Source organism: Spinacia oleracea, chromosome 3 (genome assembly GCF_020520425.1).
Source record: "Spinacia oleracea cultivar Varoflay chromosome 3, BTI_SOV_V1, whole genome shotgun sequence".
Classification (NCBI taxonomy): domain Eukaryota; kingdom Viridiplantae; phylum Streptophyta; class Magnoliopsida; order Caryophyllales; family Amaranthaceae; genus Spinacia; species Spinacia oleracea.
Window position 1 is genome coordinate 157430750 of NC_079489.1, and position 27953 is coordinate 157458702.

Genomic DNA, 27953 nt, shown 5'->3' on the forward strand with positions numbered 1-27953 from the left:
CCGGTTTTCAATTCACAAAACGACAAAATCAATCCTCGTGTTAAAATATCGGGGCAAAACATGACAAAGGTGGTGGTCGTACGCCAAGTGGCTCCGGATTCTACCCAGAAAATACTCTCTTTTCCAACTTCCAGGGATTGAACCACTGGATAATTTCTGCTCAATTTTATCCCCTTCAATGGCGGGAACAAGATCACACACCTAAAATCAACAACCGACAACAAATCAAACTTCATCAATTTTCCTATCAAAGATGTTCTTCAGTGGCGTAATTCAAAGAAAATTGACCTCTCTACTACGACAATGGCTTGCGCAACCGCCAGAATTGGAGGTCAAATTAGGGTTCTTCCGCTCGGTTATCGTTGCGAAGGACCTGAAATTCGACACCTCCGCGTTGAACAACCTAATCGACGGCGGTGGCGGAGCGGAGTTCAGCGTGTTGTTCAGAGGCGTAACGATCGACGAGGTCATCGTTCGAGTTGCGCATTGGTCTGCTCCTGCGTTCACTGTCGAATTTAATGGAGTAGATGTTACTCTATTTCTCGAGTGCGTATTTTCTCTCTCCTCCCTACCGTTTCTGTTCATTCCATTTTTGTTTGTGTATTTTCGGTTGATGAATTTTTGTTTTTCTTTGATTAACGAAGGAAATGTATAGCTAAAAGAGTGGAACAACCAGTTGATGATTACTTAGAGGAGAGAAAGAGGAAGATTCTTGCTGAAATTGATCCTTCTGTAAGTTTTGTTGATTTTCTAATGTCATTGTTTATTACTTCGTTTTAGGCTTATCCAAAAGTTTCTCTGAGGTGTTAGTTGTTACTGTATACTTGCATTACTATTGAGAATGAAAACTCATTAGTGAACGCCACTGAACGGGTGTTAGGGCTCTGTTCACCTCATTTCCGCTTATTGCATGAAAAACAATCCACTTATTCCATGAAAAACAAGTTCAGTAAAGGTCAGATTACAACTTAAATAAGCTTTGATAAGTTCAGATAAATTTAGGAAAAATAAATAAAAATCATGTGAATAAAATGCACCTTTAGGTGTATTCTCTTCGGACTTATATGACCTTATTCAAACAAGTTTCTGGTCCTATAAGTTTATATAAGTTTTAATAATGTCCTACTCCGTATAAGTTAAATAAGGTCCCGTAAGGTCTTATAAGTTAAATAATGTCCCATAAGGTCTTATAAGTTTAACAAGGTCCTATTTTAAGTTCAATAGGTCCTATAAGTTCCAATAAGGTCTATCATGTTCTAATAAGTTCCAATGAATAGAGTAGGTAATATTATGGTTATTAGTACCATTGTTATATATTTGACTATTACTTACGTTGTTATATTAAATAAATCATATTTATATTTTTATATAAAAGTAATTTATGGACCATGGTTACTAATTTACGGTTAATAATTATCAATGATATGTAAGTATAAATCATATTTATAATGTTCTTTTAAAAATAAAGTATTATTTGTACGGAGTAATAATTTATAGTTAGTTATTAATAATAACATAAAAATGTAATTACTAATATAAGAAGTAAGTAATAATTGCTACGTACTTTATTAATTTATAGTTATTAATATTTGCAATTAACTATTATAAATATTTTAATGGATACAAGTTTAGAAATAATCTAATAAACTATAAATAAGGTTCAATAAGTTAAATAAGGTCCAATAAGTTAAACAGGTGCCTATAAGGTGCTATAAGTTCAATTCACATAAGTTCAGTTAATTTCAGGTCCTATCACACTTAGGAATTTGGTTGCTTCGATGGTGACTTACATATTCAGTGTTGTTAGTTTTGAGAGAATATTGGAATTGGGTTTGGGGTGCTCATGAAGTAGGAAGAGTTGCTAGTTGGTTACTAAAATATAGTCATGGAAACTGATGGGAGGCTTTAAGCCCTCAAGCTCGTAGGTTGGTTATTTTCTCCCCTCTTTTTCTGTATGGGGAAACTCATATGCAAATATCAGTCCATCTCACATGTCAACATGTGAGTTGCCCTAATATCTTTTCAGCAAGTCAAGAGTCTCATACTCTCACCAACTTGTGCTTGCTATAATTAAATGTTTAGAATCTTAAAGAGCCACAGTTTTAGAGAATGGTACTGTGTATTTCCCCATTCTTAGTGTTGGAGTGTTGGCAGCTGAATTATATACTATGTCTCTCTTCTTTTTTGTCATTAATTGATATGAAATTGGAGTTATTATACATCTTTTTCCTGGGTTAATCCAAGGCAAATCGCAGGGGAGCACGTTGCATGAGAATATGAAGAACATGATAATAACTGCTTCTTGGAAAAGCCAACTTAAGGATTCCATAACAAATCTTTTGTTGATGAATTGCTGTTTACGTCTGCGTGATGCAAGAATACGGGTGGAATATCCTGTTTCAGACGACACATTTTCATGGTTATACTATTCAAGCGAACTTAATGCACAACCTTCACATAGGAATCTGGGGTGTCTTTTGGGTGGGTTTATTAGTTTAATATTTTTACCTTTAAGAGAAACTTCTTTCATTGTCAAAGCCTCTAAGATGGAATTAGGAGCTGAGAAGAAAGGTCAAAATAGCTGTATCCTCTCTTGTGTAAATCCTTATTTTGGCATTGGAATGAAAGATCTTCATCTTGTAAACTCTTTTCTTTCTGTTCCAGAAATGGACTTTTCATTTTCTCCTACCCGAATTCAAATGATTGGTGCATTTAACAACCTACTTAACATAGAATGTAAACATGTTAGAAGCGGAAGACTGCTCTGGGGAATAGCCAGGTCGAAATTTCGCCGTTCCTTGCTGCCTCCTGGATTTATGTTTTATAGCGCGGTCCTTATTGCAGTACTTTGGCTACGCCTAGTCGAGGATTATCTCTCTTTTCTTTTGTTAGTTGGATACTCTGAACATGGGGTGAAGATGCCGAATAGACGTAGCTTTCCCCGGCTAGCTGAGAAGCAAATGAAGACAATATCGCAAATAATTGAGAAGGAACTTCCAGCTGAAGCCATAGCTAGTGCGAGGCGGGTTGCTCGTTGTAAAGCAGCCTTGAAAGTATCTCATGCCGGAAATAATGCTGCGTCATCTGTGAGCAGTGGTTACAACAGCTTCTGGGGTATCATCTTGCCGCTGGCTTTCATATGGCACTCAATATTGAAAGTACTTGAAATCATCATGTCTGTTTTCCGCCAGCATAAGAAATCTCCAAAAGTTGGCCAATTCAGTATGAAATCTGAAGTTGATGATCCAAGGAGTTGCTTCCATGTCAGCCTTGGGAAGATATCCGCTGTAGTTTCTTCTATAGATGCTACTAGTCCTCCTGTTATTAAAAATTCAAACCGGAGGAAAAAAACTTCATACACTGATGTATCTCCGTTCTTTTTGTTAGTAAAAGGAATTCTCTTTATCTATGAAGAGGGAATTTCTGAGCAGTATATTTCCTTCACTCTGGGATATCTTGAAGTTACTTCTGCACCTGGTCTCCATGATTTAGAAAACGAAGCTACACCAAAAAATGCTGGGGATGCTCTTAGAGGACGCTTGAAAGAGAGACATGATGGTTCAGAAATCATTGTTTTGGGGGAACCTGCTCTAACATGTTGCCATTCAGAAGAAGGGGAGATTGATCATGGAGATGTTCCCATTTTAGAACAAATATCAGAGGAGATGGAGCTGATTTGGAAAAAAATACAGTTAAATTTTGAAGAGTGTGAGGGTGACTATGACGGAAATCCATGGGCTATTTGCGCCTTTCACACATTCTGGGTGTATCCAGGCCTTAGATGTCCAGATTCTGGGTTCTCAAAATGCATCCTAATGACAGGGAAGTTAAATATTACATTAGGATATGCATCAGTATTATCTATTGCCACCCTCAGAGAGCAAATGCATAATGCTCTTTGCCAGAGTGGTGGTCTCGAGAGTGCCGCAGTTCAATTGCATTCCTTGAGTACTTCTGAGGAATTACAGGAAAATCATTGTTCTGGTGGGTTGAAGTCCAGTATAAAGGCAATGAATACGAGGATTCTAAAATTGCTTCCTGACAAACATGTCGAAGTGAAAGCTGTAATTGCTGGTCCTCGAGTCCAGTTATCTCTGAGAAAGGAGGAGCTATCTAGTAGCAATTCAGAGCCGAATGGTACGAATGGGGTTAATCTTACAATAGATGTCCACGACATTGAATTTTCTGTTTGGCCAACTTCAAAGTCTGGAGTTTTGCCACGGGAGGAATCTCAGAGACCAGGTAACTTTGAATCAGAGTTTTTCAAGTTAGAGAAACCTGTGGTGGAGGGGTTTTCTGGATCAGTCAACATAGAGTATGCTTCAAAAGGACAGATTACACACTTCTATTTTCTAAGACTCGGTGGTTTAAGTTTGTACTTTGAGGATTTGATGGATAATCATCTGATGCAAGTTCTATTGTTGAAGCCAATGACAGTTAAATTATCATCATTGAGGTTGGGGCTTTTCTCCTCAACTGTTCTTTCATTTTTTCCATGCCTTAAAATCTGTGTAATACTCCCTCGATGTCACTGTTTTATATTAGCATATGATATCACTATTTGACGAAGAAATAATCACCTTTCTTGCATATGAACTAAATTTTGGAAGTGCATGTCTTGGTTTTTGAATGTCAAAGTTGGTATTCTCTCATATTTTTAAGGTGTAAAATTAGCTCATTATCCATGCATGGAGCAATGCAGGTTTGAAGGGTTTCTTTAAGTGAAACTGTGAAATTACTTGATCAATGCTGTAACTAGTATTTCTTTTTTTCGTGCTGCTAAATAAATGGCAGTTATTATATGATCTGTGTGATCAGAAGTAAAGATTATATTTTTTTGACAATCATCAGAAGTAAAGACTATAATTTCTTCTGTTCTAAAGTAAGCTGATGAGCATTAATACAATTATCTTTTATCAATTTGTATATTGTCATAGGAGGAAGTATATTTTTCCCATAAAAATAAAACAAAAAAGTTATATGTTTACCTGGGTTTGCAATCATTAAGTCAGCAATCAGAAATCTGGTAGTTGTTCTACCCCAGTAGGAGAAAATCTTTTAGGACACTTGTCTTGATTATGTCATAATGAAGAGTCATGGAAGCATCAGTGATTATATAATATGATATCAGATTCGTCTACATTCAAATAGTATATGGCTAGATGATCTGGCATTTTATCTGAATAGATTATATTCTTTGGGACGTTTAAATTGGTATTTAGATGGCACAACATGCACGTATACACTTGCGGATTTTTTTAACGAAACTGGGTAGAAAATTGTTCCTTTACTCATTTCACGAAACATAATGTACCGCGTTTCAATTAACACGGGTGGAGGATGTCATGATTATTTTTGGCTTGTCTTGGCAGTTTCTGCACTTCCACTCGTATTGACATTAACTGTTATTTTTTTGGGTGAAAACATTAATAATTATGCTGATACAATTTATGCTTATGATCATAATGCTGTTATATCCTAGTTCAAACACATAGTTGCTTTTAGGGTGAAGGTGAATTTACTATATTTTTACGTCATTGATAACTTCAGCTTCCCTCCTCCTGTGCTGAAATGCCCGTCTCACTTTTCCATATAAAGTTTTTGTGCCATTTTGCCGTTATACTGATGTATGATGTGTATATTTCAGGGATCATCTATACTCATTTGCAAGATCTGATATTGCATCTTCGTTGTCCTTACATTATGCGATGTTGGGAGTGACTGGTTCTTTTTATATGGATGAATTGTCTGTGATTTTCCAGGTAATCCCTTTGTTTTATCACCCGGTTATAGATATGTGCTATTGGTCTAGCGGACACGATAGTCTTCTGCCTTTCTCTTTTTAGTCTTCTTTTACTACAAGTTTGACTTCAATGCGATTATAAGTGTATTGTTCCACTCTTGTGGAAACTAAAATGTTTTTTTTTTCTTTAACTATGCTCTGTACTATGGACCTATAGAGATTTTCCAAATTTTGGCAGGTAGTTGAAAGATTCTTTTCTGCAGCATCAACATCCGCCCCTGGAAGCTCTGGCCTACGTGCAGTCCAAAATCATCCGTTTATTGAAAATCGATTTCCACAGATAGAACCCATGAATGAGGAAATGCTGATTGGAGTTAACAAGGAGACAAGTTTGAGCTTTGAAAGTGCTTTCTGTTTTGTTAGAGCCAGTTTTGAACTTTCCCCATTTGATGTTATCCTTCATAACTCCCGTAACAGAACTGACAGAAGAAGTTCCATGCTCTTTGATGCTGACAATATTCAGAACATGGGCTTGGCAGAATTGCCCAAAAGTGGAATTTGGCTTTCAATTCAGAAGACATGTATAGATGTCTCTGTTGGGGAAGCCAAGGCTGAGGCAAATGCTAGTTTCCATGAAATCCGAGCTGTTGTTTTCAAATACAAAATTCAGAATGGAAATGTTGATATATCTGAAGTTGAGAATGAAGTTATACATTCTGTTGATTACATGCATGAAGTTTCACTTTCCAGTTGCACATTTAATGTATCTCTGGATTGCTTGAATGATTCAGGAGTACGGAGTGGAGCTGGTAGTGAAACATCTAGTAGCAGTGGCCTACGTAGTTCTTCTCCAATGATTATTGATAGTTTGATTTTGAAGCAGATTCAAGATGAAGGTTCCGTGTCCAATGTATCAGCTCCAACGCCAAGTTCTATGCTGCTAATAAACATCATTATTGATAAGTTTTTCATAGGAGCATGTTCAATTAAGAATGGACTTTCTAGGCTTCATCCGGAAGATAAACTTTATCTATCACTATCTGTTGGAGGAGACTTTCAGAGTATTATCTTTGGAATTCAGGTTTGAATCTTGTGATTACAATTATATTCACATCTTAGTTTGATGTCTACCTTTTATTCTGAATGTCTGTGACATAGTCATTGTTCTTCTCTTTTGAAGCTTGCTCACAATTCAAAATATGTTGACTGTAGTCGTTCACCGGTTCACCCTATCTTGATCAACATTGCTTTAGAGAATTATAAACTAGTTTCTAGTCAAATCAGTCCATCCTAAAGTCGTAGACCTGTTTTCGTCCATTCTCTTGTTGTGTTCACTATTCACTATTTGTCTTGTGAAGTCTTAAGTAAGGAACACTCTTCTCTTTCTCTAATGAGGAGATCTGTTTGAAGGATTTTGCCAAATTATAAGCAGAGTTGAGTCTTTTTTTTTTCTAAAATAAAATAAAAAATGCAGTGGGTAAGTCTCTCTCTCGAAAGTAGCATTACAATTCTGTAGCTTGGAAAAGATCCAATTTAGATATAGCTTCTTGATATATATATTTCTGCGAGTGAGGAGGGTGATTGTGTGTTGCACGAAGGACCTTGACTTTTTAGTCATGACTCATGAGGGTTCCAACTATAGTTCTCAGACACGTTAAATAGTTTGATCCTTTGACTATATTTCAGGATGAAAAACTAGAAATGGATGCTATGTCTGATCATATCCTTCTATATTGTCTGGATGTCTGACATGGCTAATAAGGAATTGTGAACCTATGCAACCTTTTCAGTCATATCATTTTTAACTTTATTCTCGTATGATATATGTGGATTCGAAATGAAGAGATGGTTTGAGTTTTATTGAGTGCTTGGTGTTCTGCTCTTGTTACGGTCTTTTATAATTTTATTTCGGATATAAAGGTAGTAATCTGAGAGAATCATGTTCTATGTTTTAAGGGTTGCTACACTCCGCACTAAATTCTTTAACCTACACAAACCTGGCGAAAATTATGGTGTATAAGAGTATTATGTGAAGGTCGAAACTTTGGTTGGACAATCAGAATATCAGATGAATGTTTATGTGCAGGGATGCCTTGAGAGGTATTCTTTCTGATATTAGTTTCCAATCTATCCCTGATAAGTTGGTGCAGAAGCTGTGCATATTTCAGCAGACATCCCAACCTTGGTAGTAGTCTTACCTTGAAGTTATATGTAGGTTACTTAAGATATCCATTTCCTGTTCCTTCATCAAGTTCTTCCTAATTCAGTTTTTCATGTTGTCTGAGATCCAGTACGAATTTGTTTTACATTTACTGTCATCAATCTGTATGCGAATGTCCTTAGTTTGTTTTTTTGTGCTTAAATATTGAATCTCTGATGTCAAGAGTTCTTAACAGGGTGGTTGTATTTTCATCGAAACGACAGTTATGGCGAAGTTTGCGGGCTGTGTCACTTCATATCTTCAATTCATTAGGAGTCTCATTATGCATTACCCACGTAAAAAGTCCACGGAGACAGCTGAAGGTGTCTCATATGGGTTGGGTAGAGAGCATATCGAGGAGTCTGCTCAAACAATAACTTCCCAAACTTCTTTTGCCAAGCAAGAACTCTTGGAGGCATTTAGTGTTAAGGTGTCACAATTATCGTTTGTACTACTGATGACTGATGGAACTAGTATGTGATATATTCCTATGTATTCTTGTTTCACCTGGTACAATGTTCTTCTTTTTTGGGGTAAAAAGACTAAAAGCGAAATAGCTTATAAACTTATCACTTATGGAGTGATTTTGATGTTTTCTTCCAGGAGTGGTCAAGGAAATCATAGTTAGGGTTGATTCGAACTTGAAACTGTGGTTGGAGAACAGAAAGAAGAAGTTCTCATTTAATCTTTCTCATCTGGGTATCCTTTCTCTGATCCTTAGCGAGGCCATGTGGCAATCAGAAGAAAACATTCAAATGCCATGGTTTTCTTCTGCAGGATCAAGCGATGATTCCTTGTGGTTCAATAATGAAGATTCTACTGTGCCTGTTTCGCACAGTGAGAAGACATCTGTGTTGTCTGAAGATGCAAGTTTCTCAAGTCCACTCGCTTCTGTGAATAGCTCTTTTGCTAATGGTTCTGCATCTCCAGCTGTCCAATCAAGTGAAAGATATGGAAATTATATCTTGGAGAAATTGGCAACTTCTATATCAGCTGAAAGACCTATCTTAGGGGATGGCAGTGGTCTAAATTGTCCAACTCAGGGATGGGTTGGCCAAGGTTCTGTTTCAGGTTTAAATCTGATGATATCTCTGTCGGAGATACAGGTGAAATTCATACCTTTTTGCCCGGTTTCTTTAATTCAATTGATGCACTGAATCTGTGATATGTTATAACAATATTCAATCTCCAAGTTTCCCATTTACTTATAATTGTTATTAGCCTCTTACTTTGTTACATTATACTTTAAATGTATGGCTTCCAATTGACATGGTTTACCGTACAGATGCTTCTGGATACTGTTGAGTCCTTGTCTGAGGTTTCTGGGAATGGTGCTACTACTGATGTAGAAGAAAGGAGTGGGATGACAAGGTACCAGAAACCTGAGATAGAATTGGAAGCAGCACTTCCTGATGGTAATTAGCACAAGTGGTAGCATTTCTTGTTATGTTGAACAGATCGCTATTTGAGGATGTTTGGACCAAATATGCTGTTGTATTTTGTTTAGGTGCTATTGTCGCAATCCAAGATGTCCACCAACACTTGTTCGTAACTGTTGAAAGTGCGGAAAATAAATATAAATTAGGTGGTGCAGTTCACTATTCTCTTGCTGGCAAAAGGGCTCTTTTTAGGGTAAGAATGTCAATACTATGTTCTCATTTGGTTCTTGAATTCTGGTTTGGTTTAAATTTCTGTTTTTGGCATTTATGATTTCTGAATCTTCTGCTGGAGTACCATGTTACTGTAGACGTCTGATCCAAGAAGGACATTGGTGGCTGTAAAGACCTTATTTTAACTATTTAACCCCTCATAGCTTTTTGGGCCCTTTTGATGACTTGGCTATTTTATGCATCATTCATTTTATCATTTTTATCCTGAGTGAGTAGAGACTGCTGAATGAGATCCCAGTCCCACTATCCCTAGATTTGTAACGCAGATATCTACACCCTTGGCCCGGCCAGATCCTGTTGCACATCATCTTCGTAGTTCGTATGGCCTGACCAAATAAAGTGATTCAGAACTCAGAAGCGAACAGCTGAAACTTTGTCCTGTCACCATCAAGGCCATATTGCCAAACCTAATTAGTCAAATTCAATGCCACTGAAAGAAAGAAGCCTCATCGTTCTGTTGTGAAGCTAAGCAACCAACCCACTCTATCGTACTTCTGGAAAAAAAATGAAATCCAGAAAAAAGTTGAAATTTAAAGTAATTCATCTGCTTCGTTATGTACTTTATTTACATTATATTGTTAAAATTTATGAATTGATGTATGCCTATTGTGCAAGATTTTTTTTTCCAGATAGATCCTAGTATGATCTTTATCAAATTTTGGCTGTTCAAGTCAACAGTTACCAGTTGAATAGAAAAGCTCAAAATATTGTAGGTGAAGAAAACATATGCTGGATAACTGTGTGTCTGGGGTGAATTACTATGGCTACAATTAGGAATCGTCATCAATCAGGTTTATTTCATCCTGTCCAAGCTTGTCTGAAACCTGAGGAATGAACCTATCAAAATAATATAAAACTAATGCACAGAGGCTGAGAGTGCTGTTATAACACAGAGTTTTTGTTACTGTCAGAAAACTATAACAAATCCAACTGTCTGTTTCCCTAGTCAGAGGAATTGAGGATGATTAATCTTGAGCTTCATTCTTCTTGTGGTTCGCAAAAACGGTGAGTTAGACATGAGGAGAGTACACAATAGAAATCGCTGAATTCTGGAGAAGCAGTGGACACTTAAAGCTAACATATTTTTGTTTTATATTTCGTATTAAAGAGATAAGGATTGGGACAAATATGAAGCCCTTGATTTTTGTATTGGATTCTTAGATGAAGGAATATGACTTTTTGGGACATGTAACCAGGTTAAATGGCATAAGCGAGGATATTGGAAATTTTCAGCATCGTGGTTCTCCTTGATGTCACTGTATGCTAAGAGTGATTCGGGGGTACCATTGCGTCTAAATTATTCAGGATCATCTGGTTTTGTTGACATCTCCAGCAATGATGACACTGCAGGTTCACTTTGGAAGATTGCTTCTTGTAAGCATGAAAATTATGAGGATGATGTTGATCTGGAACCTTTAAATCACACGTGGCAAAATACTTTTTATCTTATCAATAAGAAGAGTGATTGTGGTGCTGCTTTTGTTCATGGTGCTATGGAGTTTGTGAAAAAGCCTGGAAATCCATTCAAGTTCAAAACTTTTCATGGCCTTTCGGTGGTTCCTGATTTAAGGATGACTGAAACCCAACTACCTGAAGCGCAAGGCCTTTTGTTATCTGATGGTCAAGATATTTCTGAAGAAGCTGGGATGGTCCCTTGCATTAGTTTGGCAATTGAGAAAGTATCCTTGATCATTGTGCATGAGCTGTCAGATCCCAGGGACAAATTGCCTCTGCTTCAAGGGTCTATGGATGGTAATGAACTCATTATTCAGATACTTCCTCAGAAAACCAGAGTGATGAGCACATTAACTACTATGCTTTACTATTTTGATTCGCATAGTGTCAAGTGGTGAGTGTTTTTAAATATTCCTTTTTGGGATAGGAGATTACTGTTTTATCTTCAGTTTTCACTCATGCTTTTCCCTGTTACATTCTCCAAACCGCAGGAGAGAATTTGTTCAGCCAATTGAAACATGTATATACTGGCGTTCAACAACCCCTTCGCAGGGTACAGGAGTATCAAATCATTGCACGCTTTCTCGTCTTTATTTTAGAATACAGGAGGTTAGGAAGATGAATAACAAACTATAAAATGAGTGCTCAGAGTCTGTAAATCAAAAAGCGTATCTCTCACATTTCTTTTTCTGATGTTTTGCATTCACAGCTGGATTTATCATTAACGGAGATTTTATTGGACATGCTACTGTTTGTGGTTGGAAAGCTGGATTTGGCTGGTCCATTCTCTGTTAAAAATACTGCTGCATCGGTCAACTGCTGCAAGGTTTTCTCTCCTTCCTTAGGTTCTCAGAGAAAGTAAGTTAGAATATGCATGCATGTAGATTAAGGTTTTAATTAGTTTCATTATGTTTGCAGGTGGAAAATCAATTGGTTCTGGACCTCCTTTGCCATTTCCACAATAACCAATCTGCGAGAGTGGGCAGGAAGCAGTCAGCTTTCATTTCCTTGAGGTATCTTCGTGTCTGATTCTCTGTCCACTATTAGATTCCTTTTTTGGGTACATTTCTGTTATTCAAATGTCTTATAGTAAGGAACCTCCATGGATTATTATCCACATCTTTTCAAACTTTTAGTTTTGACTTTTGAGGATGCTGCTTTTGGAGTTGGATTCAACTCAAAGGCAGTGTTTGTCTCTTGGACCCATATTCAAAAGGGGGCTGTATGCATTCCTGTACATGCTTCTTGACTTCTTGCCCAAAATTATGAAAGATTCTACATAAACTAGATTTTTGTAGTAAATGTAGGAAAAGTTTGACAATGGATGCTGATTGGAGAAAAACCATTTCATATTACCAATAGCATGATTTTATCTTTCCCTCAAGTCCACCTTGCTCGTGACCTATCGTGTTAGAATCCAACCTTCATTTACTTGTATTTTTTCTTATCTAAGGCTTCTAGGACTTTCTAATAGTTTTCTAGGCTTTAGATTAAATTATTATGTTATTGTCAATCCAATGTTCACTGGTAATTTTTAGCTTATTCAATATACACCTCTTTAGGGAGTAAGCACCAATACTCCCTACCCCAAAAGTTGACTTGCTTTGTTACTTCCATTCTGTATGCCTATATAGATATTGTGCTAGCGCTTGTTATAAAGCTTCCCTAACTCAACTTTAGTTTAAAAAAGCGCGCCTTGGCGCAAGGCTCACCTAGGCTCAGCCTTCTGCGCTTTGAGCCCTTTGAGCTCTCCAGGCTCACTGATGTCTTTTATTTACATTTTTTTTCTTTTTTAATGATATAAACACACCCCATGTGACCTATCAACGGCCATATCTCTACAACCTTAGCTTTTAGGGTAGTGGAAGTAGCAATATGAGTTAATTTTCATTATTCCAGCTTGTAATTACCATGGAAGGTTCTAATTCTGACACTCCATCGACGGGATCACGCAATGCTTATGAATCGACAAGAAAATATGGCACTCCAATACAAATATGTTGTTTTGAGTATAAATTTTGTTAATTTTTTTCTATACCGAATTTTAAGGTTTATTAGAAAATTATGTGCACCTTGTATCCAAAAAGCGCGCGCCTGAGCCTTACGCCTTGCGCCTAGGCTCCATGACCCTTATGCGCCTTGCGCCTTTTTAAACTAAGAACTCAACAAAATTTCCCAAAACAAATACATTGTTATCGGCCCCGCTTGTGCCTGCTGTGCGCACACAAGTGCCCCGATCGACCCTGGACCCTCGCTCTTGTCGCCAATAGGAAAGAGTGCCCGTTGTGAATCAAGCACCCGCTTGTGCCCCACGAGCCTTGAGATACACTTTCCGAACAAGGCTTGCGCCCTTTCCGCCCCTTTGGCAAGAGCGCGCCGCATGATACGGTGTCAAAACACTCGGACATTGACACATCGTCACTGCAGCTTTTGTTCATTCTGGTATTCTTTAGTAGATTACTAGATATCCATTCTGTCCTCTCTCTTTGGTCTTTGTTTTCCTTCTGTCTTTTGTCTGTATATGTACACCTCTACTTACGAGTAACGATTAATCTACTTACGATTAATTGAAAGAGTTTTCGTGGTTTGTTACTGGTGAGGTGAGTGGTGACCCTGCTCTAAAACTTTCTAGTACAAGAATGAATTTGTTGATATGTTGTGCTAGTCTAGTATCTGCATTCTGCAAGAAAGTGATAGTGCCTTTTATCAACGACAAAGCTCTGTCTCTAATGGAGTACTGATGTCCTCCTTTTTATGTTCACTGTTTCTGTATTTCTTCACATGCTTATTCCCCACCCCCCTCTCAATGCTTTATTTTGCAAAAGAACTTACGGATTTGATATACGTTTAAGGCACCAAGAGGAGCCTCCGGAATTATCCTATGCAACAATTTTGCTTGAAAATCCTGGAATATCTTCAACTTCTTCAATTCATGTACCTCTTTCCGGAACTCAGAGTTTTGCTTGGCGAACACGTATCACATCACAACAAAGTAAGATGTTTGACTTGTGAGTTGTAACTAGTAGTTTAAGCTTTTACTATTGATGTGATGGTTGCTTCATGCAATAGGTAGCCTGAATCCTCGCCGTTTTCATGCAATAGGAACAATCACACGACTTAGCGAGCTCTAAAATACAAGAAATAGTTATATTAACTATGTTTGAAGCATCAGTTTCTTTAGCGAGTTCTCTGTATCCCATGCCATTTTCACACAAAAACAAGGCTTTAGCCTCTTCCACCTCAGCTTCACCACACCCCCGCCCCTCATAGTTGAACTCACCATCTTGTTTTAGTCCAGGCCTCCACTGTATGCATGATGTTTAAGATGATTAGACACTTAACATGGACCCAAGATCTATCCTCTGAAAATGTATTATGACCAAGGAACATGCTTTGATCAGGATGGGACAATGGTTAAACCTAAAAGACCTTGGTATGGTTGTTTACAGAAAGTCTACTGATTTTCTACACTATGGGGATATCTGGATATGGCATGGTCCGCATGGATGGAGGCATGCTGATTGCTGAGGTTCTCTTAGTGGGAGTCTGGGATAGAATAGCTTCAATAATAAGCCACAAAAGGCATTTTCTTGTGTTATGTCACTATAGCTTATGATTTCTTTATTTGCTTGGCTTTTGATCTGCACAGATTCACGAACCTGTCCAGGGCCATTCATTGTTTTTGACATTTCAAAGAATGCTGAGGTATATATAGTGGCATTGTTAAATTTAATTCGAGGTTGCACACAGATCCGTGCGTTCACCCTTTAATTCATCGTGCTTTTTGTGACTGCCTTGGCAATTTACAGGAAGGTTTATCACTTAATGTGTCTCCTTTATTAAGAATTCATAACATTACTGGATTTCCAGTGGAGTTGCGTATTCAAAGGCCTGAATCAGGGGAAGCTGAATCTGCATCAGTGCTACTGAGAGAGGGGGACACTTTTGATGACTGCAAGGCAGCATTTGATGCTATTAGTTTGTCTGGTGGGCCAAAGAAGGCACTGCTGTCTTTGGGTCTTGGTATGCTTATGCTACGCTTTGCTGTCCTTCAACTGATAATTTTGTTCTTCAATTCGATCTCTTGCCCATCTCAATTTTCCTCTATTTTAATGCTTCTTTTAAACTAGGTGTTCATCAGCACCACGTTTAGTTTTCACAGTTCTCTTTGGTACATTACGTGACATGTTAGAAATTTCTATGAATGAAGCAGTTCTAATTTACATTTGGCTTGAAGAATAAATGTAAACAGCAGTTGGCTTTTCAATATTGAAGAAATTAAGTAAGTGCCTCAGTGGTCTATGATATGGAGGTTGACAATCCATAGGAAACAGAATTACATGGGAAATACAACTTCCTAGTACGGAGTAGATATTATGGAGTACTTCCTATGTTCAACCAAATGACTAGTTAATAGATACAACGATAATGAAGGGTATAGAAGGGAAAATATTATCCAATGGTATACACCCAGAAATCGGGGAATATCACCCGGTACCCTTGTACTTTGAGCTAAGTCACAAGATAACCGGGTGTTTCGAGTAGGTACCCCTGAGCTAAGAATAAAACAAGAAGTCTACTTGCACAGTTGACCGCTACCCTCTCCAGGCTTCATAAATGGCTAAAAGGAGAGAGTCCCAAAAACTTAGCATCTAAGGAAGAAGTGAATTGAACTCCAGTTCAGGGGTCTCTTGTGAATGTATGTAGGTAGAATGTGAATTACCTTCATGTATAAGGGTATCCAGTTTAAATTTACTAGAATCTTTTGCCAACATATTCGGACATCTCAAAAAGGAATCAAGCAAACATATGCAGAAAGAAGTATTTAATTCTACCTAAAGAAAAGAAATCAATATCATGGATAGTGCAAGTGATTTACTTAAATAATACCTGACACATCTCTTTATGAGAACAGTCTTGAACATTGCAATCATTTGCATTTACTTTAAAATCGTATAAGCAAGCAAGAGTTTGTTCGAATATCCTCAAGAAGGGTTCATACATGGAATTGCTCCACTGTAAAATATGGACTCTGTAAAGTGTTAATGCATTGATGTGAAGATTTGTCATTCTTTTCATCATGTTTGATATTCAGGGAATATGCATCCTTCCCAACTTGTTGGGAGCCTTTGCTACTTTGCTTTTCTGTGTCCATGCTCTTGATAAGCTTCTTGGTGTGCAAGAAATTTTCCTGTGCTTTACCTTGAATATGTATACAAAAATTTAGCAACCAGCTTATGTTCTTCAGCTGTTCCTCTGCTTAACATGAGAAATGGTAAAGCCTGCTTCGTTGACTTTTTTACCCCCTTCTGTGCATGAATTTTATGGATGCCCTCTCTATCTATCATGCACACCAGTAAGCCTGGATAATGCCATGGATAGAACTCAATGATCTTCTGTAAGCCTCGTTAGTACATTGGTCATATGTCTGGCATTGAAGAGGTTGAAATTGTATATGATTTTTAAGAACAATTGCATCAGGTAGTCAAGAATGGCTCTGTCAAAGTTACTTGCATGACAATATAAGTGCTAGTTCCTAATAGAGACATGTAACACACCCAGTCAACTAGAAAGACTTGAACACTTGATCAGCTTTGTTTTTGGTGATTGAGCTGACAATGTTAAGAGTCTATCTTGTACTCCCTCCGTCCCGGAATACTTGACCTGTTTTCCTTATCGGGCCGTCCCTTAATACTTGACCTGTTTCTAAAAATGGAAATATTCTAACAATATTATATTATTTCTTACTCCACCCCTATTAACCCACCTACCCCCTACTCCATATAAAAAATAATTAAAAATTCAACCTCTACTCTCCCCCAACCCCACCTCTTAACCCACCTCCCACTAACTACATTAAAATAATACCCCACTATCAACTACTACCTATTAAATTAAATAAGTCAATTCAAGTCCCTTAAACTCTGTGCCGGTCAAACCGGGTCGAGTATTCCGGAACGGAGGGAGTATGAGGAAAGACATTGGCATTGTGGCACCTCATTGTCAAGAAATGCGTATGCCTGGATGAACTTCTGGGTAAGGTTATGAAAGGTTTTATTTATTGCATCAGAATTCTTGTTGGTGTCTGTAAGCATTGATTTCATCTCACTGATCAAAAGATTAGATACTGATCACATGACCAAGCTTCCAAGAAATGACTTTGGCATAGTATATGGAGATCATGGCTGCAAAGTGCAAACCTGAAGTAGGACGAGAAGGTAGGATGTGTTATGTGAGAAACTAGAGGGTCATGAAAACTTAAGGATGAAAAAGGAAAGAAAATACTTTTTACTCTTTCCTCGGTCCTGAAAGAAAGTTTATCTATGAGAACAACTCAGTACTTCGTCGAATTATATACTGTTCCGATATACTTTAAGGTCTAATTTTGTGTGAGGTAGATGGGGCATGTTCTGTGAGAAACTATTGTCAGGATTATTTAAGGATGAAAAAGGAAAGAAAATTGAAAGTTACCCTATGAGAGACAATTGGCACTTGTTGTATTATATACGATTTCCATATACTAATAATGATATACATGTGAGGATATGCTTTGTCTAATTTCGTGTGAGGTAAAAGGGTTGTTATGAATTAGGGAGATCGCTCGGGAATTGAAGCATTTGCAAGAAGTAGATGGCAGTAGGCAGTAGCTTTCCGGGAAAAAAACATTATTTGTGGAAAAACGTGGTATAAATGCCATATAACTTGAGTAATGGATGCTAAACTATGTTGAATCTGCTTCGTACGTTCATACTTTCTGTGAGAAATAGGAACCGAGCTATAACCTGCCTTTGGCTGTCATTCTTTGACAACTAAATTGACATCTTCTGTCTATGATTTGCAGGTAACTTCGTCTTCTCATTTCGACCGGAGATAAAGGAGGAAAATGGTTCTAGTAAATCTTATTCAGTTGAATGGTCTGAAAACCTGAAAGGGGAAAAGGCCGTTCGTCTATCAGGTGTCATTGATAAATTAAGTTACAAAGTTCGAAAAGCTTTGTCTGCCGAGTCTTGGAAGTATTCCTTTAGCGCCATTGGTTGTTCAGTGAGATCAGGAGATACTCACGTGGCTCAAATGCATTTCTTGGTTCAGAGTGTTGCAAGAGATGTACCTATTATGCAGCCTAATGATCGCCGTAAAAGTAAGAATTCATCAATTGCTTTGCAGGAGCAAAAGGAGATTTTTCTTCTTCCAACAGTGCGAGTATCAAATTTACTGGAGACAGATATTGATGTGCTTCTAACTGAAACAGGTACCTTTTTTTATCCCGATTGAATGTGTCTTGTATGTATGTTTCCTAATCTCATTCGTCCTTGTGCAGAAATTTCTCCAATTGGTGGCTTAAAGAACATTAACCAGGCAACTATTCATTGTGGGTCCACTGTCGATCTCTTTGCTAATCCTGCTGTTATATTCTTCCACATTAAATTAGCTATGTTTAGCTCTAGCTGTAAGCCTGTGAACTGCAGTCAATGGCTCAAGAAGTTAAATAAGAAGAAGGATGGTATTCAATGTCTAGATATTGATTTGGAATTTTGTGGCGGAATGTTCTTTGCTTGCTTAAGATTGGCTCGTGGGAACAGGGGCATGCTTGAGGTAATGATTTCATACGAATTTTACTGCAGATGGAGACGTATGATAATTTCTAGAGTCTATGGTTAGCTGAAGAAGTACTTCGTATTACTTTACTCTCAGTTTTCTGGCCATTAAAAGATGAAAATGTTTGTGATGCAGGCCATTGTTTTTACACAGTACACATTGAGAAATGACACTGATTTTCTTCTGTTCTGTGCTGCACCACATCTAAAACCGCTATCTAGGTGCTCACTATACCTTAATTATAATATAGAACCAACCAAGTTGTTTTCTTATCTCTTGTGTTTTCTTGACATAGATGTTGTTTCTTATTGTATGCAGGGATGAAGCTCAGAAGCATGCCGTCACTACTCCTCCACAATTTGGGACTCTTTTGCCTCCAAAATCAATCAGATCTTGGTTCATGAAGTAAGACATCCTGATAATGTATAAATTACTTTTCTCCCACTGTCGCTCGCTCCTCTTAAAGAGAAGATCTGGAAAATGAAAAGAAACAAAGAACCCTGACATGTATTCTGCCTGTCAGAGAAAATAAGTTGTGGATGAAGTTATTGGACGACGAATTGCCTAAGTCAATCTTGGACTTGGATGCCTTATCAGGATTTGCAGAGATAAAATTTACGAAACAACAAGGATCAGGAATTAAATATATGGTCAAGTTGGGGATCTCTTTGGGGCCATTAACTAGTACAATAGAAGTACCGGCACGCATAATCTCTGTTGTTCCTCGATATATTATATCCAATGATTCAGATGAGCAGATCTTTGTCAGACAATGTCTTTTAGAGGTTTGCTCTTGATCATTTGCAGATTTTCTAATATATATGTTTTCCAGTTTCATAATAGGTTGAAACTTTTAACCACTCATTTCATTGTACTCTTATTGAAGGATGATTTTGGGGAGACGATTAGTATCAGCAGTAAACAGAAAACATCATTTTTCTTCAGGGTTGGATCCCGTGATAAACAGGATGTCAGTGTTTTTAACAAGCTGCTGCAGAAGCACAAGGTTTCGGATGACGACGCATCAATTTTTGTACAGTTTAGTCCGAATGAAACTGTGTGGGGATGGTCAGGTCCAATATGTGTGGCTTCACTTGGATGTTTTTTCCTAAAATTCAGAAGACATCTTGAATCTCCTACTAATCAGCTGGATCTGGTCACAAGGGAAAATGACATTACTTGTGAATATGCAGCTGTTCATGTGGTTGAGGAGGGTTCCACCTTTGCCTTGCATTTTCATAAACCACCAGATACTGGTCTGCCTTATCGAATTGAGAATCATCTTCATGATGCTTCTATTACTTATTATCAAAAGGTTTTGTCCCACCTACACTAAATAGAATGTAGAGTGCTATCAATTTGTAAAGGAAATTCATATTATTTAACATTGTTGTGTTCTCCTCTGATTTCAGGATACATTTCAGTCGGAAACTCTTGCATCTGGGGCTAGTGTAAGTTATATTTGGGATAACTTGACTCGACCACACAAACTCATGGTCAAAATTAATGGTAATTTCCACCCTCCTTGAGTGTAGTAGCAATCTGGTAATGGTAGAACTTGAACATAAATATTTAGGGAAGCGGAGCGAACCTTGAACCTCTTGTTGCAAAACAAGATAACTTCGTTATGTGTATTTATGTGAACAGTAATTCTTTTAATTACAAATCAAATTCTTTTTTAATGGGGCTGCATCCTTTTGGGGGAAGGGATTCCTGCCTCTGAAAATTTAGATAAATATATCATGATAATTATGACATTTCTTGCTTGCGCTTTCTTAGGTACTCAAATGTTACGTGAAATCAGCTTAGATAAACTGCGTCCATGGAAATCCTTTTTTCGTGTTCGGAAACAGAGAGAGCTGGCTTCTCGTTTACCACTAGACACCAGGGTTTCTAACAGAAGGGGAACAAATCTTGCTCAGGTGAATGGTACTGATGTAGAAAATGCGGGGTATGAAGTGTATGTTGATGGTCCCACTCGTGTTTTGCGAATTTCTAACTCATCTGGCAGACGCAAAGCTGATTGTAAGTATCAGTCATGCAAGAAGATTCAGTTGAGAATCTCTTATTTTGCCATTCGCTTACTTGAACCCTGCAAGCAGGTGAGTCAAAGAATACAACAAATAATTGTTATTAAAGATTATCATGGTTTATGTAATATCTTTTGTGATGCTTACTACTTAGATATAGTACATGCATATGGTGAGGGTATATACACACTATTTTACTTTTCCCCACCACTTTCCTCTTTGCTTATATATTTTAATATTTGTCAAAAAAAAAAAAAATCAACTTGCTGACTATTGTGAGGTCTCTCTAAACAAAGATATAAAGTCATTTATCAAACGTCTTTTGTAGAGGCAGCAGTCGCCGCAATGTGTCTTGTGTGATGTGTAGCACCATGGACATAGTGTATGCTGTCACATAACTGTGTCCCTGGATAATTAACTTGTAATGGATGCATCAGTTTGTCTGCAGAAGTAGTGTTTACATAATACAATTTTTCTCCCCATCTTGCAAGTCTCCTAAAATTTTAAACTCAATAATAGGACCAGCAGGAGGATGTGGATCCCTATGAACTGTCAAATTACGCACCATTTCTTATCTTGAGGCTAGAGAACATAAGTACTGATTCCATCATCATTGATCAACGAAAATACAACCAAATTAGGGTACTGGTGAGTTCATATTTTCTCCCTTATCTGATGCTTTTATACTTATTATCTCTGAGGCTCAGATTTTCCCCCAACTGCTAGTTCCTGGAACCCTTTAGTTTATGAAAGGTGAATTGAGGATTAGATTTTTTTTCCAACTATTAGTGACGTGTTATATAATCCATATCAACTACTTGTTGCAGTCTATGCATTTAGATGAAAAATGGGTTGGTGCTCCCTTTGCGGCTATGCTCAGAAGACATCTGACATCCAACAGTGTCACAGATGAACCTATTCTCTTTGTTGCCTTTGTCTTATTTCCTACCACCTCGAGTATCAGACATGTCAGATACTCATCTATTATTCTGCAGGTAAGAATGGACGCTCTTGGTTTACATGCTAGTCTGTTGTTGCTCTTTTGAGTACTAATATTGTTAGTGAGTAGCAGACCTTGTTATCTATTGATGCTTATAATTTATTGATGCATGCATTAATGACAAGTATAGATCTAATTATTCCTTTAAAACAGCCAATTGATCTAAACCTTGACGAGGAGACATTGATGAAAATTGTTCCATTTTGGAGAACATCTCTCAGCACCAATACTGAGAGTCAACAATACTACTTTGATCATTTTGAGATCCACCCAGTTATGGTCAGTAGGGTTTCTTTGCTTTTCCAAATGAATTGATCTTAATTATACCTGCTATTTGAATCCGGAACTTACTTATTCTAATGTTATTTAGATCACTGCAAGCTTTCTCCCAGAGGACTCATACTCAAGTTACAGCTCAGGACAAGAGGCACTGAGATCTCTGTTACATAGCGTCATTAAGGTAAAAGACTGATTTCATTCTGGGCTGATTGATTGGTCCATTGTACTTGGTTTGTGATCTATCTTGATCTCTCATGTTTGTCTCTTCATCTGATTTTGTGCAATCAATAGATCCCGGCCATTAAGAATCTAGAGGTAGAACTCAATGGTATCTTTGTTACTCATGCTTTAGTTACAACTCGTGAGCTGCTAGTAAGATGTGCGCGACACTATTCATGGTAAGTTTTTCTGTTTTGATGCATCCTTCTTCTGCATTTCCTTGGAGTCTCTTCTTCTTGTTAGTTTCTTATTCTTGTTTGAAACTCTGACTTTTAGGTATGGCATGCGAGCTATCTATATTGCAAAGGGAAGCCCACTGCTCCCACCAACTTTCGCATCTGCTTTTGATGATCTGGCATCCTCCTCTCTGGATGTTTTCTTTGATCCTTCCAGCAGCTTGTTTAATGTTCAAGGCCTCACCCTAGGTAACACAGTTTCATCCGTTTCCCCCTCATTTAGTAGACCTGTAGATGCATCGCTACTGCTCAGTCCATTATATGGTATAAGCTAGAATGCTAGATGCACAAGGAATGGAAAATCGTTGTTTGACAATTAAATCACAGGGTTATTATTCGCGACTGGAAATCCATTCTGAAAATAACAAAGAGGACCCCTTGAGATAATTAAATGAACAGACACACACGGACTTGTGCGGACCTTGTTATTGTTATTGTTATTACTCTTACGGACTTGTGCATCCTCCTCTCTGGATGTTTTCTTTGATCCTTCCAGCAGCTTGTTTAATGTTCAAGGTCTCACCCTAGGTAACACAGTTTCATCCGTTTCCCCCTCATTTAGTAGACCTGTAGATGCATCGCTACTGCTCAGTCCATTATATGGTATAAGCTAGAATGCTAGATGCACAAGGAATGGAAAATCGTTGTTCGACAATTAAATCACAGGGTTATTACTCGCGACTGGAAATCCATTCTGAAAATAACAAAGAGGACCCCTTGAGATAATTAAATGAACTGACACACACGGACTTGTGTGGACCTTGTTATTGTTATTGTTATTACTCTTAGGCTTTGTTCTCTTCACCTTATTTTCACTTATTTAAAGTCTAATAAGATAATATAAGATAAGTTCAGATAAGATAAGATAAAGGTCAATAAGTTTGACACCTTTTTATAACTTTCAATAATATAAGGGGTAATAAGATAAGGTAACTTCAGGGACAATAAGATAAGGTAAGATAAGATAATATAAGTGAAGTTCAGGTGAAGAGAACGGTACCGTTGTCTAAATGAGGACTAAGGCCACTTGATTGGAAATCCATGCCAAAAATAATTTGAGAGGACCCCTAGAGGTATGTTAAGGTTGCAGTCATTTCTAGACTTTGTTATTGTATATTTTTTGTTTCCCAAAACAGCTTCATATTTGTCATTATTAAATTCCAAAAATTTCTCCTTATTGTCTGACACTCTTTGTATTCCTCTTGAGTGAGAGTGGTACCTTCTTGTCCACAAAACAATTGCTATGCTCATGCGATAATAAAAATGATCAATGTCTTTATCACCTTTTGCCCTGAATCATCCAATTAGGTACCTGAAACCACAATTTTTTTAATATAGCCACAAATCATAATAGCAAGTCTAAGGCTTTCGTCTTTTTACTGAATAATTTTACCTTGCAAAGTTTTACTTAAATCAGTAGAAAACGATATTAATTTTCTTATACCATAAGCAACACGATGTTATTACCAAACTATGTTACCAACAACAATATTTGTGTATGTTTATTGCATATCATTTTATACTTACTTCTGCTTGAAATGCACACAGTGATTTTTACACTAGTAACGTAACATAATTGAGCAACAATTGAAAGACATACTTCTTCCGTTTTTAGAACCCGTATATATTTACAGATGCTTTTGGCACGTTATTAAGAAGCCTGAATTTTGTATATACTCAGTATTTTCCTTCAATGCTCATGTGACGGGTATAAGAGTTGGGCTGGACCGGAGTGGATCTTAAGTATGGGCATTTTGATAAATTAACCCAAAAAACTTGCACGGACAATGTACAAGTTTACTAAAAAAGGAAGTGTGAAGTTTATTTTTGAAACAATCTAAAAAGAAATGTGTATAGTTTATCACGGGACGGAGGGATTTCTTTATGGTGAATTTGATGATTTTTCTAGGGTATGGAGTATGGACTTAATATCAGCTTCTATCCCTCACCCCCTTCCCAACAATGTTTTTGCTGATCCATTAGCTCCTGAGACAGGTACGTTTAAGTTTGTCAGAAAATGTATCGAAGATAAAGGCTTCTATGGAACAAAGCGGTACTTTGGCGATCTTAGCAAAACTGTAAGTCTGCCGTCTTTCACCTTCCACTATGACCTTGTGACTTTATTTTCTCATCACACGGGGGTTTGTTTCGCAGTTGAAAAATACAGGATCCAATATACTTTTTGCTGCAGTGACAGAGGTATCAGACTCTGTACTCAAGGGTGCAGAAAGCAGTGGTTTCAATGGCATGGTATTTTTAGTCTTATCGTTTGCATTTTTCTACTTCAATTCGTCCTTTATTGGGCTAAAATATATACAACCAACTTATACTACCTGACCTGTGCCTTCACTGTATGAAATAGGTGACAGGTTTTCATCATGGAATACTAAGGTTAGCCATGGAGCCATCACTACTGGGAACAGCGTTCTTGGAAGGAGGACCTGATAGAAGAATCAAGCTTGATCGAAGTCCTGGAATCGATGAGGTAAATCTCAGTCTGTAGAATTTTGATGACAAAAAATGTCCTTGGCCTCCTTATTTAAGTTCCATGCCTATGAAAGTATGAATTTGACCTAAAGTACCGGACCTTTATCACTTATCAGGACAAAAGACAAATAAGGTGTAAGAGTATCTGGATTTTTGTTTATGCTAGTTCTTCATGCATTAAATTGCAAAAGCAGGCCACGGATTTTTCCAAGATCAAAGCTTTTTTCTACATAGGTCACTGACATTAGCTTTGTTTTGCAGTTATACGTTGAAGGATATCTGCAAGCTATGCTGGATACGCTATATCTGCAAGAATATTTGAGGGTTAGAGTCATAGACGATCAGGTAAGTCTGTTTGACTAGTATTTGATGGCTTTTACTCTTGATTGAATTGTTGACAACCTATTATAATATGAACAGAACAATTGAGAGGGAAGATATAGTTAGATGCGATATATGAAGTCCAAGTATTTTGAATTTGCTTGAGTAGTTCACTGGATACTTGAGTTCAGTGATGTAAATATTTAGATGAATGATCCTGAAATATTTGTTAAGACAGCATATTCCAATAAAATCAAACGACTAACTCCTCCTATCTAAGCTTATTAACTTCTATAATCTACCAAAAACAGTATTCGGTTTTTTGTCAATCTCAACTTTAAGGTTGTCTGTATTTGATCTCCCTTACGCTGCCTACGTGGAGTGCATGCTGGGTTATATGCTCGTTGTCATTTCTGTATACTGTTGATGTTTGCATGAAAACACAAATAGAACAAAGAATGTATTGTACATCCAGTTCATATTTCATAATGTGGCAAATAGAAAATATTTCGTGGATTTTGACAATTTAGTTATCCTATCATTCAGTTAATAAGTTAGGTTCGGGAAACAATGATTTAGGTGTTTTAGTTCTGATTGAACTAAATGATTCTATTCTGAGATATGTTTGCAATTCTTGGCAGGTTATTCTTAAAAATTTACCCCCAAACAGTTCACTTATTGATGAGATCATGGATAGGGTGAAAGACTTCCTTGTTAGCAAGGCTTTGTTGAAGGGAGACTTTTCAACCAGTTCCCGCCCTCTAAGACACCTTCGAGGAGATAATGTAAGCGTATCTCTGTATCTCTTTTCTCGAGTTTTTCTTATTTGAAAGTATGCAGAAGTCAAATAATTTATTTTCTTTGAGTCAACTGATAATTAATACTTCGGACTGAGTATGAAACCTGTCTATGATACATTGATACTACTTTTTCTGATTTCCCCCAAGAATGCCCTTCTTAAGTGGGTTTTAAGTACTACTATGAAAGTCATTTGCTACTTTATAATGGCTCCTACATCAAGATATTGAATTACTCCGTATTTCTTTTCTCTGGACTATTTACAGAAAATAAATTATAGATCAATATTGGCGGAACCAGAAATTATACATAGGGGACCCCAAAACTTAACATATAATTTTATAACAATGACGAACAAAAATAAAATTAAAAAACCAAGAATAAAGTGATGGAGCTAAGATTCGAACCTTGTTCCTCCAACAACCTCTAACTTTTAAGGTAAAATAACCATTTGAGTTGTACTCCCTCCGTCCCCTTTGTGGTTTGCCCCATTTTCCGTTTTGGATGTCCTTTTGAGGTTGCATCATACCCTTAAATGGTAAGTTTCCCACTTGTTCTCTTTCTATCTCTCTCTTCATGGGACCACTTTGCTATCTTATGTGCATTATAGTACACCCAATTCTTAATAAAGTAAAATTTCTTCCATGGAGCAATAGAAAAAGGGACGGAGGGAGCATTAGACATGTGCTTTTGTAGTGCATATTCAATTTTTAAACATATCAGTGCCTTGCCCCCCTAATTCGGTAATTCCGCCCCTGTAAATATTTGAAAATAAAAAACACTATGTTTATGCAGGAATGGAGAATTGGGCCGATTGTGCTAACCCTGTGTGAGCATCTCTTTGTGAGTTTTGCTATCCGTACACTGAGAAAGCAATCAGATAAAGCCATGGGAAACCTTAAGTGGAAGGGAAAATTGTTGCGTACTCCAAAAGATAGCGAATCAAGTAGTAGCTCCGCTGGTGACACAGCCGCCTCTATCGAACCACCTAAGGGGGGTAAGTTTGTCTGGAAATGGAGAATCGGAAAGTTTGCGTTGTCAGCAGTGGTGGCTTACGTTGACGGACGATTGTGTCGCTGTATACCAAATCCTGTTGCTAGAAGGATCGTAAGTGGTTTTCTACTGAGCTTCCTTGATAACAACAACTCTAAATGATTGGTAAAAAAACTTGCAAAGTCGTATTTGGAGATACTTTCGGGGGTCAAGTCTTGCTCGTTTTTGTCCCGGTTATGCTTGAGGGTCGAGGGATAGGTTTATACATAGTTCAGTTTTGGTTTCCCTTGAGTAGCATGCAAATGAATTAGTCCATTGAGATGTATAGGGAGTAGACCTGATCAAACAGTGGGCTTGACCGGGTTCGGGGTGGGTCATGACCAAAAAATTGCCACTGTGTCGGGTTGGGCCAATCTTCGGGCTGAATTTTCTGCCCAACCCTACTATTTAAGGACAAAAATTACGGGGTTTTCTTGCCATTTTGAGCCAGGTTAATTTTGTAACTAAAATTTCAATTTTGAGTTGTCTAAAACCCACGCAATTTTTTTAAAAGTTGGGCCGGACCTGTAAAAGGGCCTACATTCTTCTCAAAACACAATATTTTTCTGGTCGGGCCAGTGTGTCGGGCTCAAGATGATCAGGTTTAATAGGGCGTAACGCTTTTTTGTTGTAAATTCTTTTTGTCTTCTCGCCAGTCTGGTATTTCACTTGTGTTCAGAATTCTCTTCTGTTTATGTGAATGATTTGTTCTAGCTCCCAAATCATTAAAGTAAATAGTCCCTCCGTTCCTAGAAGATATCCAGTGTTTGGAATGTCTCGATCAAATTGCCAAACCTTCGAAGAAATAAATCGTGTATGATTTTCTAAGATTTATATCTTTGTTATGTTTTAATATGTACTTCTAATTAAAGATGTATATCTTCAAA

At 37.5% G+C, this 27953-nt stretch overlaps 1 protein-coding gene across 2 annotated transcripts; it reads left to right on the forward strand.

Moving 5' to 3' along the window:
* Window positions 1–65: 65 nt before the first annotated feature.
* On the forward strand, window positions 66–27894 carry LOC110787486 (uncharacterized). 2 transcript variants are annotated; one of them, XM_056841063.1, is made up of 36 exons: window positions 66–546; window positions 645–732; window positions 2256–4456; window positions 5648–5762; window positions 5982–6824; window positions 8140–8416; window positions 8547–9049; window positions 9229–9358; window positions 9451–9575; window positions 10810–11462; window positions 11560–11677; window positions 11778–11894; window positions 11987–12081; window positions 13921–14060; window positions 14718–14773; window positions 14878–15091; window positions 17910–18317; window positions 18387–18661; window positions 18800–18885; window positions 18983–19069; window positions 19188–19449; window positions 19551–19979; window positions 20077–20173; window positions 20444–20766; window positions 21214–21342; window positions 21522–21689; window positions 21848–21973; window positions 22065–22154; window positions 22265–22371; window positions 22469–22617; window positions 24424–24506; window positions 24583–24678; window positions 24791–24913; window positions 25177–25260; window positions 25878–26021; window positions 26830–27894. In XM_056841063.1, exons 1-36 carry the CDS (start codon window positions 254–256, stop codon window positions 27187–27189), a joined length of 9594 nt encoding a protein of 3197 aa, XP_056697041.1. In that variant the 5' UTR covers window positions 66–253; the 3' UTR covers window positions 27190–27894. The 2 variants fall into 2 exon arrangements, with proteins under 2 accessions (XP_056697041.1, XP_021847803.1); XM_021992111.2 differs by lacking the exons at window positions 21522–21689; window positions 21848–21973; window positions 22065–22154; ... (6 more) ...; window positions 25878–26021; window positions 26830–27894 and having other exon boundaries at window positions 20444–20689.
* The last annotated feature ends 59 nt before the right edge of the window (window positions 27895–27953 follow it).